Source organism: Acanthopagrus latus, chromosome 8 (genome assembly GCF_904848185.1).
Source record: "Acanthopagrus latus isolate v.2019 chromosome 8, fAcaLat1.1, whole genome shotgun sequence".
Taxonomy (NCBI): Eukaryota; Metazoa; Chordata; class Actinopteri; order Spariformes; family Sparidae; genus Acanthopagrus; species Acanthopagrus latus.
Window position 1 is genome coordinate 18,303,414 of NC_051046.1, and position 15,911 is coordinate 18,319,324.

At 41.4% G+C, this 15,911-nt stretch overlaps 1 protein-coding gene across 1 annotated transcript; it reads right to left on the reverse strand.

Moving 5' to 3' along the window:
* Positions 1-279: 279 nt before the first annotated feature.
* c8h11orf96 (chromosome 8 C11orf96 homolog) lies at positions 280-1,846 on the reverse strand. The gene has a single exon (XM_037108423.1). It carries the CDS (start codon positions 1,478-1,480, stop codon positions 1,100-1,102), a length of 381 nt encoding a protein of 126 aa, XP_036964318.1. The 5' UTR covers positions 1,481-1,846; the 3' UTR covers positions 280-1,099.
* Between the last annotated feature and the right edge of the window lie 14,065 nt (positions 1,847-15,911).

Consider the following 15,911-nt stretch of genomic DNA (forward strand, 5'->3'; position numbering starts at 1 on the left):
TCAAGAAATTGGCCTTTGGTTTTAACTTTTTCTTTTACACTATGTTTTTGCCCTTTTCCATGGCTTTATTGGACGGGATAGGTGACAAGTAGACAGGAAATCGGAGAGAGAGGGGATATGACATGTAGCAAAGGGCCACAGGTTGGACCCGAACCCCGGATGAAGACTCATGGGGCACACACTTCACCAACCGAGCCACTGGGGCGCCCCTTGGCCTTGTTGTTTCAATAATTGGACCCCCTCAAAATAAATGATAAATGAAATGAAAATAGCTCAAAATACTTGAAAATATTTATTAAAGTACATATAACAAACATTGTATTGTATATGTATAAAGTAACACAAATATACAGTATAAAGGTTATGATTTTCTTTGAAAGTCAAGGTGACTTTAGAAGAGCAACACATCTACAACTCCACTTGGTTATGAACAAAATGAAAGAATAAATAAAGACATTTAGAAAGGCATTTTCTTTTTGCTCAAGAATTTAAGCAAAAGCAGAGATTTGATTCACTGTGAAGCTGGAAAACAAGAGCTTGAACTCCTGACAAAGCTTTGTGTTGGTACTCCACTGCCTCAGTGACAGCCTGGTCACTTTTAATGCTCAGTACATTGCTTAGTCAAAGTACATACAGCATGGTAAGTCACAATACTAACAATTTTCAACAGTCCTTTCTAAGGTGACTGGTCAAGTAGAAAAATCTGGATTGAAACAAAAATACCTATACAATTTTAAAGTGGAAAAATATCAACCATCTTCATCATTCAAGTTTCCTCACAGACAGCTACAGTAGAAAAGGAATACATTTGAAGAGTTGTGTGTTCAACACTGCGTCATCTGCTACTTTCACACTCATCATATCTATACAGCAGTATAACCAGCTGTGGCACTGGCAGAGATCTTTACAGATATGCATCAAGTGCATCCTGGAGCTATATACTGTATGTTGATATGTTAGTATATATTAACAGCAGCAGCTCACACATATACACACACACACAGGCAGGCTGGCAGAAAGGCCAGTTTGGTTCAGTTCAGTTGGCCTCCATTCGAAGCGGCGTCATGGAGAAGCAAGGAACTAGGGTGCCGGGTACCACTCACTGGGTAGAGTCGGAGTCACTGGAATCCTGGCTGGCCTGTGTGGGTGCAGGGGTGCAGCTGTGATGGCCAGTCGGCAGGCAGTGGAGGGTCTGTGTGCTCCGCCGCAGGTTCTCTAGGGACTGCAGGAAGGAACGACGTGCCCTCTCCTCCTCCAGGGGTGATGAACCCTCTTCTTCTACCTCTGCGATCTCAGCAAAGGTGACAGGCTGTGTTTTGAAGCGAGCCTCGCGAGATCGGCGGGAGCGGCTCTTGCCCCTCGCTGGGCCCTTGGGTACAGGCAGCTGCTGGGGGAACTCCTCCATGGCTGAGGCCATAAGGTGGGCCGGCAAGGCGTGGAAGCCGGGTGCCTCCATAACCATCTGACGCACAGCAGCCATTGGCAGAACAGTGATGGGTATGAAAGTAAATCAAATGTGAAGACAGTTGGAAGAAGACAGCTGACTGCCTGTGCACCTCTCAGACTTTTCTCTCCTTGCTCCTCGTCCTGTTTGAAGAGAAGGATCAGGTGCAAAGCAAGGGTTTGTCCAAAGTCAAGCTGAACAAACACTCCTCAGAAAGTCCAGGCACGCTGAAGATTAAAAGTCTTAAAGAAACAAGTGCTCTGGTCAGTCTTCACTCCTCTGTATGAGAGCTTCTGTTTCAACTCTGCGGCTGCCTGATGTCTCTTTTCTCTCTGTTGGCTGTTTCTCACTCTGTGTGTGTGAATCTCAGTCTGCTGAGGCTAATGCCACCGACAGCTCCAGCACTCCCTTTTATAGCAGCTCACTCCCCACTCAGTATCTCCCCTCTCTCGTTCTCTCTACTCCTCGTGCTTGCCAGGTCCCTCCCACTCGCCTCCTCCCCACCTCCCCTCTCCGTCACAGTTCCGGCCTTCGGAGCAGTCAGTCAGTCACCCTACCAAAATAAACACATGAGGAGAGAATATCTATGTGTGAGTGTGAGTATGTGCTCAGGCGTGTGGGCTTTGATGGGTTGTATGTGTGGAGGGGGTTAGCGACAGAGGTAGAGGAAGACAGTCAGGACCAAAGTGGAGACGTTAAATGGAGTGACACATTCAGAGCTGGGCAGAACAGAGAAGAGAATCGGAGTAGGAAGAAAAGTGGACCAAACCAATGTCAAGGTGGAGAGACTCAAATGCTGTACATGTTATATCACAAAATATAGGACAGGATCCTTGGGACGGACAGAAGTTGGACAAAACTCTGCAAGAAATAACTACACTTATAGAGCTGTGAGAGACAAGCAGAGATGTGTTGTTCCAACTCTGTGGCAGTTTTGCTATCTAAGTGTTGTGTTTTTGTCTCACACTGCATTACATTAGAAGACAATTTAATTTATGTATTGCCACATGTATTCCACAGAATCAGGAATAATGTGCCTGAAGTGTCAGAGTCTGAAAGAGAAAAAAAGGTAAATCTCTTGTCAGTAACAATTAAAGGTTGAACAGACAACATTTACTGCCACTAGATATCGCAGTAGAGCACCAGTATCTCAGAACAAAGCTAAATGTTTGCATCTTTCACACAGTTAAGTTGGGGAAAAAAAGAGCCTGACCACACACTGCTAAAAACCCCTCAAAGACTGAACAGTCAAAATACAGTCAAGTCACTGGGAAACCATTATTTTTATTCAGAGGCCACAGTCACTGTTGAAGCAAATTTGACAAGCTATTTTAATTGGATTTTACCAACCAGATCAATTGCACATCAATTGCTTTGTCAAAAACAACTGACGTGGTTACTTGCCAAAGACAGTATGGTTTAGACATACTGCTGAGCCACAGCAAATAGTGGATGTTCTCCTGCATGTACTAAAAGTCACACACTCAGATGAAATATGTGGTTACCACTGAACTCACCCTGCATCTGTAGAGAGACATGGCAGACAACTCTGCTTATGGTGTTCATAATGTATGGATTTAAACATAACTGCAGAGGAGACTAATGATGTCAGGAATTTATTACAGTGCCTGTGTTGGTAAAACCATATAATCTCTAACTTTGTGTATGCATATTGTAGCAGTTACACATGTACAGATTAACCAACAATAAACAGAGTGTACAGTAACAAGCAGTCAAATCCACTTAGACTGGATGACTTTGGACTGTGGAGAGAAACTGGAGCACCCTGAGGAAACCCAGATACTCACAGAGAGAACAGGCAACGAAAGGTCTGCGTGCCTTAAGGCAGCAGTGCTGACATCAGTTAACATCAATTAATTATTACCACTTTAATTAGTATAATTAATGTAGATTAAGACTATCACAAAGCCCCAATCAGAATTGGAGCTGTGAACTACTTGGTCAGATATGGCAGAAAATCTGAGTTTCCTTTACAGCCCAAATTAAAGAGGATTCTGCTCTTCCAGTGTGTCTGAATCTGAAGCTTCCAGTTTCCTGTCCTCACAGCTGGAGTTGGACGATGTTCCCATGAGATACTTAGCTTCCATCACATTCATGGACAGCAGCAGAACAGGCAGGCTACAATGTTATTGCCTCAGAGTGCATATTTCTGTTCCAGATTAAGTCTATTGATAAATCATGTTTATTTGCACTTTTTTGATCGGCAGGATGATATTATCTTTTCACACCAAAGTCCTAATAAATCCAAGAAAATATAAGTGACAGAGACATGGGCAATATTGGAAGGGAGAGGTAAACATTGGTTGTTGTTTAAATTCATTTTCACTGTGGCTTATTTGTTTGCAGTTTTCGAGACACATCAGTTAATTTTGCATTGACATACTGATGCCACATTATTGGATCATTAGTCAAATATGATAGCAAATAACTGAAGTGCAGCATACATGTTCTCAAAATGGAGCTTCATCTGTGGCTACTGCACATCTGGCTGACTCACTGGTTGAACACATGATAAATGCCACTGACTGTGTGCAGGTGTGCTGAAAGTCCTTTCCTAGAATCAGGGCAACATGTTGCTCTAGAACAGGGCTGCTCAGAGTGGGGCCTGCATGCAGAAGTTGGCCCACTTTAAGATTAAATTTGGCCCACCATATGGTTCTAGTGGGAAATAAAAAGAGATTCAAATGTACAATAATGTGTATGGTGTCTTATTTCTTGTGAAGTAAAAATGCTCTTTGAATATGTGGGACACATAATCATGGATTGTTTTTCGTAATCTGAGCAAGGGTCTGAGAAGGAAGTCAGTCAGTTAAAGAGACTTCTTTTCGGTTGTACTGTTTTGAATGTTGATTTCTAAATAAGTTTTAAGATTTGATGCAGAGTGTAATTGATAAAAAATGTGTACGTATTGAAAAGCTTGATCATTTTAAAATCAGTTTTTGGTAAATCATTACTGCATAAACATCCCCAAAAAAATCTGAAAAATATACCCTTCTGGTATAAAACTGTACCTATAGATGTTACAGTTGATATATGAAAAAGGAAAATTTTGTTTCTCAAATAAATAATGTAAATACATTTCCCTCTGGACATTTTAAAATGTTTGGAGATGAGGGAGCAGGATGACAGATAGGTCACAGACAGTCAAACAGGATGCTCAGCTGTATTTATAGTTGCAGCAGACAAGGAAACATGTACACAAACATCAGAGACTCACCAGCAGCCTCAGCATCATTCAAGTGACTATGTCATGTCATCTTAACCGTCAGCGTAATTACTAAATTTATCAGTGTCACTGCTGGTGGCGTCATGTCAGGGTCGGTGCAGCTTGGCTGGGTCGTTGTGTCATTCACACTGCAGCTGACAGCCTCCCAGTGCAGACTGCTTCCCTCACATGAGACACAGGTCAGACATGTTATGATCAGAGTGACATAAATCTGTGTGCAGTCACATTTGATCAATTCTATTCTGGAACATTTTGATATGAAATCCCTTCATGGCCCCATCCCAATCCCTTTGAACCCTCTTGTGACTTTAATTTGAACGCTCTAGGCAAAAATTATTCACTGCTGCCATGAAAAAGAAGCAACTTTCGTCTCTGCAACTCAGCTCAACGAAATATACTAAACAAAAATAACTGGTTCAGTCCCTCTACAGTCTGTCTTGAGAGATAGATATTGCAGGTTACAACTATTGCTAACACGTACGATAATGTCAAAGGCCACATCAAGGACTGACGCATGTGCCTGCCAGGGCAGAACTCACTTCCACAAACAACTCCAGCAAATGAGCAAAGAAAATATCGTCACTTGCAGTAAACAAACCAGGTTCAGTGAAAAAGATAAATCAGTGTACAATTTATTTCCATGTACGTAATGTGATTATTAGCATGACTCACTGGATCACGCTGCTCAGTGATCGTGCTCTCTCCACTGCTAACAGTCACCAAGGCATTAATTTAGGATGTTATGAGCCTAAGTGTGGAGACAAAGTCAAGCATTAAAGCACACATTACATGTGCAGAGTTGTAAACTCCTCTCTGATAGCATTATAAAACTCTGTGTAGCGCTTTGTCATCTGATAAGGTGTCAGACTCATGGAGCGATTACTCAAAACAGACGTCATGGCATCACTAGTGTATGAAACAGCACACCGCCAACAACACAGCCTTTTTTCCTAATGAATGTAGGGCTGTTTGTGGTCTAAATACCCGGTTACTGTGCAGCTGCTTCATTTCACTGTTTACAAGTTCATATTGGTGACAGAGATGGGTCATTTCCTAAATAACCTGTGGTGCGAACACTGACTATGACACTCTAGAGAAAAAGTTCAGTTCAGAAAACAGATTAAATGGAGGAAATAGACAAAAATGCTTTTGAAATGAATGTTTTTTCTCATTATGCAGTTTCTCCACAATTCCATAAATCAGACAGTAACACACCTACAAATCGTGTCATAATCCATAATGCGCAGTGAATGTCACAGTAGTCAAGGAAACACGTACACAAACACTAGCAAGACAGGGGCAAACCCAAGCATCACCCACAGCTGCTAGAATTAACCTGTAGCATCACCAACAGCAGCATGTACATCATGAATCGTACGATCAGTTGCACTGAGGTGACAAGTTTTTTGCATTTCAACGGTTGATCTCATGGGCTTTCCTCTGCTGTCGTTTGAGAGTTTTCAGGAGTGACGTTATGGCCCTAAATGGCTCCCCCGTTTCGTCATGCATTCCTTAGATGGCACCTCAGGAGGGTGAGACGGACACCAGGTTATCCTGTTTCTTGTCTCACACACACACACGCACACCTGCACACCTGCACACCCGCACACACACACACACACACACACACACACACACACACACACACACACACACACACACACACATTTAGCCAGGGTGTAAGTCGTAGACGTGGACTTGCAAATACCCTCGTGTTCTATTTTGAGTAGATGTAAGGTCACCCACGATCGAGCCAGCTGCTGCCAGTCAAGTGACATCACATGACAATTTAGATTCCTTTTTAACCATACGTGTGTACGTGTGGCTTGGGGGTGTCCTTTCATACATGTATGTGTTTGCATGGATTTTCATTTCATGTCATAGCCCATTTGATCTTGTGTATATGTTTTATTACAAGGAGGGACTGAGAAGTGTATTGAGCAGGAAGTTAGTAGGCCAAGGGCTGTTAGTGTCCTTGGGGACGCCTTGTTTATCAAAAAGACCCTGCGTCAAGGCTGCATGGGTTGTACACAAGGACATCATGTGGCAAAACAATCCCCAGACAAACATTTGAACTGTGCTCATTTTTTGATCAGGTTCTTAGAAGTTTCTTTTAATTTGAGAAGAAAAAGTAAAAGAGGAAGCTAAACAACTTTCCTTTATTTGTGTGAGGATACTATCTCATTTTCTAGTTGCTGACTTTGTAAATTAGAACACTTAAACACAACAGATTGGGGAAATCCTGGTGAAAATCCCACTGTACATTACCTCCTGCCACAGTACCTTTTTTGATACTAAGATGTAAAAATGTAAGTGATATTACTTTAAAAAAACCCATTACCTCAAAATGACCAAGTAAAGTGGACTGATCATTCTAGGTTGTTGAAACCTTTCAGCTCGTTAAAACCTTTTGGCTCATACGACTTAAATTCAACAGTCTACTCAGTAATTCTGAGGTCATCGGTTTCCTGACCTTGACTTTTAAAGCAAAGCCAACTTTTAACATTTGCAGTATATCACAGGGGTCGTGAAAGTCAGAATTGTTTAAAAAGGGCACTTTGAAAGCAAAGAACATCAAACTAAATATAAAGGTAGAAAAATCCAGTCTTTTAGCAACTACTTTCATTTGTAATAGAAATATGCTTGTTGGTTGGAAATTTTTGAATGGTGGAGTTCTTCAATGCATCAACAGTCGCTCAAGGTCAGTGGTTGGCAGATGTGCAGTGGTGGAAACTTTCAGAAGAAACAGTGCATTTTATCTTGGTTTCTTTGTTTCGTGCATCATTGGAATTTAGGCTTTTCAAATGTGGCTAGATCTTAGCGCTAACTAAACCTATATCAACATCCTACCACAACTACAACATCAGTCATCTTCTTTTAGGAACTGTAAAAAAACCCCTGATAATCCAGGGTTCTGTATATCTCTCTTCCATCCTGTGTCCTGTATTCAACAGCTGATGGCATTTCGAGGAGAATACTTCCAGTAGGGAGCATGGGCAGACGCAGCTGAGAAATAATCCCCTCCAATCCTCTGCTTGATCACTAACACCACCCTCGACCCTCCCCAAAAAACACAAGCACACACAAACGCACGCACTGTAATTAAATACAGCTTGAGGTAGTCTGCCATATAGCGCACAAGTAATATATATATATATATATATATATATATATATATATATATATATATATATATGTGTGTGTGGTTATTAACTGGGGCACTTTCAAAATGTTGTCTGTGCTTTTCTTTGTTTTTGTCATTTAAGTTCCACTCCACAAATAAAATGAATCAATGTAATATGAAAGAGAAAGAATTATTGCTCAACTGTGCAGCCTACCAAGCACCAAACCAAACAAGTTAAGCTTGTTTGATGGAAAATGTCATAAAAACACATCACTAAAGTCCCTCAAAACATGCTTGTAAAAGGAAGTTTGAAAAAAAGATACAATTCAATTTGCTTGCAACAGTTTTATCAAAGTGTCACAATATATTTGATTATAAATATAATGATAAAATATTACAGCTACAGCAGTGCTGTTAGAAGGTGCTTACAACAGCAAACTCCAAACTGGAACATAATCCAGCATCAGTTACACAATGTGTGTATAAGTACAACAGGTCTGGTTATGAAACATGGTTGGAGACAAGGGCATCGCCTGGAAAAGGAATCAGATGGAGTCATTATAATTAACAAGCAGGCTCAACTTTCACTAGATCCCACTTCATTGGTGTGTTAGTGCGTGTTCGTACAGTTTGTGTATGTGTGTAGTGGATGTTTGGCAGGTAGAATTACAGGGCCTGAATATATATGGGATTAGTTCAAGGGCTGAAAGATATGAGATGCACGTCATGATAACGATTCAGCAAAATGGTTTGTCTCAATATAGAATAGATTTTAATTGCTATAACGTGGAGTACATCGTGAGCATTGGTGCAACATACTGCATGTGTGATCAGGTGTCACTGATCGTATGTGCAAAAGGAAATGTAAAGTAAGACAGATGGCACAGCATAAGTACAAAACAGTAACACGTTTACACACATTGAAAAAGTTGGCAAGTAATCAGGCCTGACCCGAATGCTTCAAAGCTTTAACCCCTGCGATTGTAACTGACATCTGTAATTGACTCCTGAAACATGAGCACAGAAAAGAACCCACGAGCAGAAGACCATCCTCTCAAGAAAACATTTTTGCTGCACATGCACGAAGAAAGAAAGGGAAACTATTTCCTAGAACAGGAACATTATTATGAACAGCAAGCATGTTTCTGAGTGTGGAACAAGTGTGGATAAAGCCTCTGTACATGGGAAGCTGCTCTACCCAGTGAGGTAGACAGCGCCCCGAGAGTGGAACAAATCTGTACATGGTTATTTCACTGAATCTTCAGTGTGTCCTGGATCTATCTACAATAATATATTGTTTTAATCTCTTTGCCCCTCTTGAGTACAACTCAGTCGCTCTGGGTGCAGTATCCTATAGTATCGAGCAGCAATAGCCCAGTCTGTAGGGAGTTGGCTTGGGGACTTGAAGGTCAGAGGTTCAAGTCCCACTTGGACCAAAAAATATGATGTGGAATAATAGTTGGAGGATGCTAGCCCACATCATGGGCATTGCTGAGGTGCCCCTAAGCCTGCCTGTGTGTAATATCTTGCGGGATTACAAACAGTATAGATTAAATACAAAAATATGGTAGACTAAACGTGCACGACTAAAAACCCTAGAGCCAACCACTGTTTGCACAAAAATACCTCCACCAGCCTGTATCTGTACTTGTGCAATCAAATCAAACTTGATTCAGTCAGCTGAGAGCATCTTTAACACACAATTCTAATGAGGGCAGTATTGAGTTTCATACAGACCAATCTAACTGAGACTTTCATGTTAATTTATAGTTAAAGTAGGGTTTAACGTTGAAGTCTGGTGGATGAACATTTGGGAGTTCTCAAGACTATGTCAGAAATAAATATTATCTTGAATGTAGTGAAAGTTTAACTGCAAGTGGATTTTAATAGGAATGGTCTAGGGTTGTGTCTGTTAACATTTGAAAGGTATTGAGTGAATCGAAGTATTGCTTAATAATGCAAAGTATTTACTAGGTTACGCATCCTTTTCAGCAAGAACGAATTACTTTCACGGAGTGCGTGTGTGGGAGAAGAAAATGATAGATAGAAAACAGGAGAGAGAGAGAGAGAAAGAGAGAGAGAGAGAGAGAGAGAGAGAGAGAGAGAGAGAGAGAGAGAGAGAGAGAGAGAGAGAGAAAATCTATTATCCAGGTCCTCGTGGTCAAGAGGTGAGGTACACGCCACAGGCAACATTCCCGGACTGGCAAATCACTCTGGACCCACTGTGGTGGGACACCCTTGTTACCATGGCAACCAAAATGTCAAGGGACTGACAGGAACCAGGGAGAAGAGGGCAACCAAAGTTCGTAAGTCACACAGCAGCTCAGGTACAGCTTGGCTTTTCTCCCCACTAAAGTACCGTGAGTGAGCACACTTGTACCACCATACCATACAGTATGACAGGTCATTAAGGAGACACTGTTTTCTAGAACTATGTCTTGATAAACAACAGCTTTGCACAGTATCCCAAAGTGTTGCTGTGACAGTTAGGTTGCCATGTTTAATACAAATGTGCCTGTTCAAAGACCAAATGCAAAACTTGTGCTCATCATTAGCTATTGGAACTTTTCGAGTTATGTCATTGGGGCTATTTCTGATAGTTAACTTTTAAATACTAATTTCCCACGCTGATGCAACTGAATGGTTTTCAAGGCCAATTTATAGTTTTTATCATTATTGCATTAAGTTATATCATGGCCCTGCTCCCACAGAGAATCGTTATTACGCTTTCAAAAAAGCGTGTTTTGGGTAAAACTGCATGCTACACCGGTGAAGCAGGGAGCAATCAGACAGTACAATGTGCCTGCCCTGAGAGCAGTTATTTATCAACATCTTGTTAACTGGCTGAAAAACAAAATGACCTGCAGATATTTCATTAAATACATTAGTTATAGTAACCACGGTTTAGCAGCTATCTTCAGTGCAGTAAACATCCTACTGAAAATAAAAGAGACAGTAGCGGGGGAAAATTGGTGTAAATCAATGAACACGTCATCCTCTGGGGATTGGCCTGGTCTCCCCACCCTCCCTCCCTTGAGAGTGAGTCAGTAAGACACCATTGGGACAACATGGTTATTTATAGGCTGAGACTTGGAGACTGCGAAGCATTCCCATCCAAAACACTTAGTCTGTTTACATGGCACGGCCACGTGACATATTATGTCTCACAGATACGAAAGAAAAATGTTTTCTGTTGATTTTGTTTTCAATCTTTTTTCAGTTACATCTACACTTAAATCTATAAGACTTGAACCCTTGCAGAGTTTACCAGACTGCCACTGAATCATGTGCCTGTTTAATGTGATTATTACTGATTTGAATTTTGTTTGAACTCAGGCTTCATAACACATGAATAGACAGACAGGGTACTCACATCCAAATCAGAATTCAGGTCCAAACAGCATCGTTGGGGGCACATGTGGTGAAAGGGGTAAAGTTTCCATCCACCACTGAAAAGACCCTGGGGTCTCATTCCCACTAACTGTATCTCCATCTTTGTCAGGAATTCCATAATAACTATTTGCTGTGTTTGTAGGTGGGAACCTGGTAAGAGTAGCTGTCCTTGATTCTTTACCTCTGATCCCTACAGTTGTCCCTTAGACAAACACAAGTCTTAAAGGGTCCATATGAGTCTACGTGACTCTCACAAGATGATGTATTGTCGGTTGATTAGTTGTTGACACGAAGCTGCAGCGAAGGGACGCAAATTTGTCATATTCTGGTTTCAGGATTATCACTTGAAATTCTCAACCTGCATTAAAGCAAATACAATCAAAATGTATCTGTTCCTGTTACCACATTGGCGGTTCATTGCAATCAGTCCTTATGTCATCAAGATGCCCCTTATGACTCGTCTGTTAATGCGCAGCTAGTGTCAGCTGCTCAGATTCACACAGGAAAGACGTGACTTCACAGATCAGGGGGTGGATATCGAAAACAGTGTGAGAGAGCCATTAAGACCAGCTGAGGTCATGTTGATATCCTAAAATTAGAACGAGACATTAAAATAAATTATATGAACGACTGACAATCTGAAATTCTACAGCTTCAAACCAAAACGAGGAAAGGGCTTTTCATTGTGAAGATTGTAAAGCTTAATAAAGGCTGTGATGTATCTTAAGTCTGGCAGCTGATCTCAAGCTGATCTCTTGAACTGAACCATGTTCTGTATCACTCTCAGAACCAGATCCAATGTGACACGACGAGAAGCGGTGGATAACAATGAGTACAAAAGGTGATAGACGACAGGGATGGTAAGGTGAAGATCAAGAAGAGGAAGGAGGAGAGGAGTAAGGGAGGGTGAACTAAAGTCATGAAGCCCAAGGGAGGGGAAGAGTGGAGCTGGGAAGGTGGGGGGGGGTGAAGAGTGAATCGGTCAGCTCGTTCCCAGAGCAGCTTCCCAGCAAATCGCAGCATGACTTCAATGACTGCAATTACAACTATATTACACACACGCACACACACACACACACACACACACACACACACACACACACACACACACACACACACACACACACACAGACGTACACACATGTACACAGATGTACAACAAACACTGCACTCTGAGGCAACTCATATCAAGTAAATAATCCTATACTACAGCAGATGTGTTCATACATCTGGAGACAAAAACACAAACATCTTACTTGCTCACTACACTCTTTTGAAGATGGAGGTCAGTTTGGGTTTTCACAGAGTGAAGCAATTATTACACAGCCTCCTGCACTGCTATGTTACTGACCTGCAAACATCCTGCCTGCACATGCAGAAGGTCATGGACTGTTCTCTTCTTCTACGCTATTTTGACTTGTTGACAGTGTTTTTAAACCTTACAGCCCTAACCAGAAAGACACTGCACTTACAGCCTGAATTTATTAGTGTGCATACACCGTCAGCTTTCCCATAATACAAACATGACGGCTTGGAAAGGGCTGGCTCTCACAGTAAAGTTAGTAACTTCAGGGAACACATTGTCCTGTAACTGCCAGTTGTTTCTGTTATTGAGCTGTGAAATGTGGCATCACCAGTCTTTATAACAAAAAGATGGGTAATGTAACCTTAAAAACAATCTCACACAAACTATGTGATAAACTACAAATTTCCATATTGGGACAATGCGGCTTTACATCTAGGATGAGATCTCTGATCTGTGCAATTTTTGCTCTTCCCAGCAGTATTTTCCAATCAGTTTCCACTGTGACGGACTGTAACCAAGGAAAAGTGAGATAACGGATAACTCTGACGTATTGTACTTTTGACATCATAGATAATGGTGAATTTAGGAATTAGATGGGGACATGGAGGCATGCAGCAGGAGAGAAGCCACAGAGAGTTGAGCATCAGCGACCAACAAAAACAGTGTGCAGAGCTGTCTGCTCCTCTGTCAGTTGAGGATTTAATTTGACCAAACCAGTGGTAACTGTTTAAAGACCAATCAAGACTGTGTTAGCAAGTTTCATTTAGTTTATGTCAAGTTAGTACTAAGTATGTTTTATGATGAGTTAAGAAGGAAATTAGGCTCATGATAGTATGAATAAAGTATAGATGAAAAACATTTTGAGCTTATTTTCATAATTTGGTTGGCATGTATCTGCCTGCTGAAACTATGGGGGCTGTCGGACTATCACCTCTTGTAAAGTGTACTGTGCCATATTCAAAAATAGGCACAACAGGCTCAAACTGCTGGCACATTAATTAGCAATTAATAAAAACACATAACATTATGTAACACTGTTGTCTCTGACTTAATATACGTGGATATATTTTCCCCACAGGATTAATTTCAAGATCCTGATGGATCAGGACTTCGCAGCGTCACACAGCCTATCTACAGCTCTGTAATAAGACCCTGCCCGGTAGTTTACGGTTCATTGTCTGCTAATGCGAGACTATACAGTCTGGTGGCTGGGAGTCAGGTGGCCACAGTAAACACCATGGACAGGAACGTCACTGGACTCGGGCCTAATTGGGTGTGATCCACACAGTGGCTCCAGTGGGTACTGAGAGAGCTAAAAGGAGTTAGCAGCGACTGCAACTCTGATGCACCTCCCATGAATCCAAATGTTTCCAGCTCTGCACAACAGGTGTCGGGATCTTGAACAAGTAAACTGCGGCTAACAGAGGAATGCCAGGCAGCTTGTCAGTTAGCTATCCAAGTTCCTTTCCAGGCAGAGCGGAAGACATCAACATAAACAAGGCAGAGCTGGGAAAGAGCTGCATATACAGGAAGACCATGTCTAAATCTGAACGTGTGGAGGGAATCAAGATGGCTGGAAACATTACAGAAATTTGATTTTCTCTGTCATTTTGAAGTCAGACAAATTTTTATGGGAACCGTTATTCTAAATTAAATCTAAGATGTCAAATTTTGTATAGTTCAAAAAACAACTGACTTATTGATCTTTTTTTATTCCTCCGGTTCACTTTGAAGCAGTGGATACATACACAGTTTGCAGCACTGTGTTACAGTTTTTTGTTGTTGTTTTTTTTACCAAGGGCCCAAACACATGAAACCCACATCAAAGAACTAGTGACGACGAAGGCCGTCTGTTGCATCGCTCAAAAAACCTTCCTCAGCTTACTGCAAAGACATCAGACAGGTTGTACATGCGTAACAGGAAATAACTCCCCTTACCACCAGGTGGAAGTAGATGGTATTCATCGTTCAAACAGGGACACCGGAAGACTCAGGACTGCAGAAATACAGCAAAGAGGTGATGGCAAAAAATAAGAAGACACATTAAATGGATGAAATCATGAATATTACAGTGACAGGATCATCAGTCTATCACCTCCTTTGTTGTACTTCTTCTTGTGAACTGATTTCTTTTGCTGAACAGCAAATCAGAGGAAATGCCAGTGGTATGGGATACACTGCAAAAAGTAGGGCCACAGATGCCCAGGAGACTGAACAAAAGCACTGCAGGATTAAAACTAAACCAACCAACTAAACCTAAAACATTAAACCATAAGATATTAAAATGCTCCCTAAAGCTGAGGGACACTGCAGAGTTAATAATTATTAATCTTTGTTGACTGATGTGTAGTGCAGCTTTAAACATATTTGATATAAAATCAACAGCACAGTGAAATAAAGAATTTTCCTAAATCACTTTGGATTGACCAGCACCACCAACACAACTGGTAACAATCAGTGAACAGGTGCAAGATTTGCCACAGTCCATTTCCAAAACATAAACATACTATCCCGACGTTCTGAGCATAAGGACTAAGCACTGTCCCAAAGCGAAATATGATGTTCAACCTGGATCTAATATGAATGTTCAGTTCGGTGTAATGTTCTCTTCTGGTACAGGATGTCCCAGTCTGCGCCTCTTGAGGCCCATCATCAAGGAGCCAGTAAGTTGAGCACAGCATGCGGCGCATTTCTCACCTGCAATTCACCAACAAAAGGCCGAAGACCTATTACACAACCTGCTGCACTCACTGTGGGTCCTCCTCATTAACTCACCCCGTTGACACAGACACACACACACACACAGCTGAACCTAGTACACAGTATGAGTTCCCAAATCCTCTTGCATATAAACAAAAATACATCCTGCAGTCTGCTATTGTCACGTGTAATTGAAGCTGTTTGCTCAGTTGTAATGGAGTTTGAGGAGCAAAGAATACAGTTGTGGGTTTATAACTCTTTTTGTCAGGCTATTTGCTGCCGTGTAAGACTTTAAACATATTAGCAGACCAGAGTAAGGACACCGAGGGGCCGCTAACTGAGCTGTCATGGTTACAGTGACTGCTGTAGTGATGGAAAGGCACGTGGAACATTGAGTTTAGAGAGTCCTGTCAGAGTCAAGTGGTGTTCAGGTTAAACAGAAAACACTGGTGGTCTTAATTTAAAGAGTATCTTAACCTTTATCCACTTTTTTATTTGGAAAATCATAATGCATATTCGTCACGATACAATCCGCTGGATTCCACTGGTCCCGGTGTGTAGTGTTCATTACAACAGTTATTATTTGCCTTGTCCTCAAGATTATTCAAGTATATCTGCCCTACAGATGAAAAGCAAATAAGTTAGTTACACTACTATTACTCTGTACAAAATTGTAGCTTTTGAGTCAAATGTACTG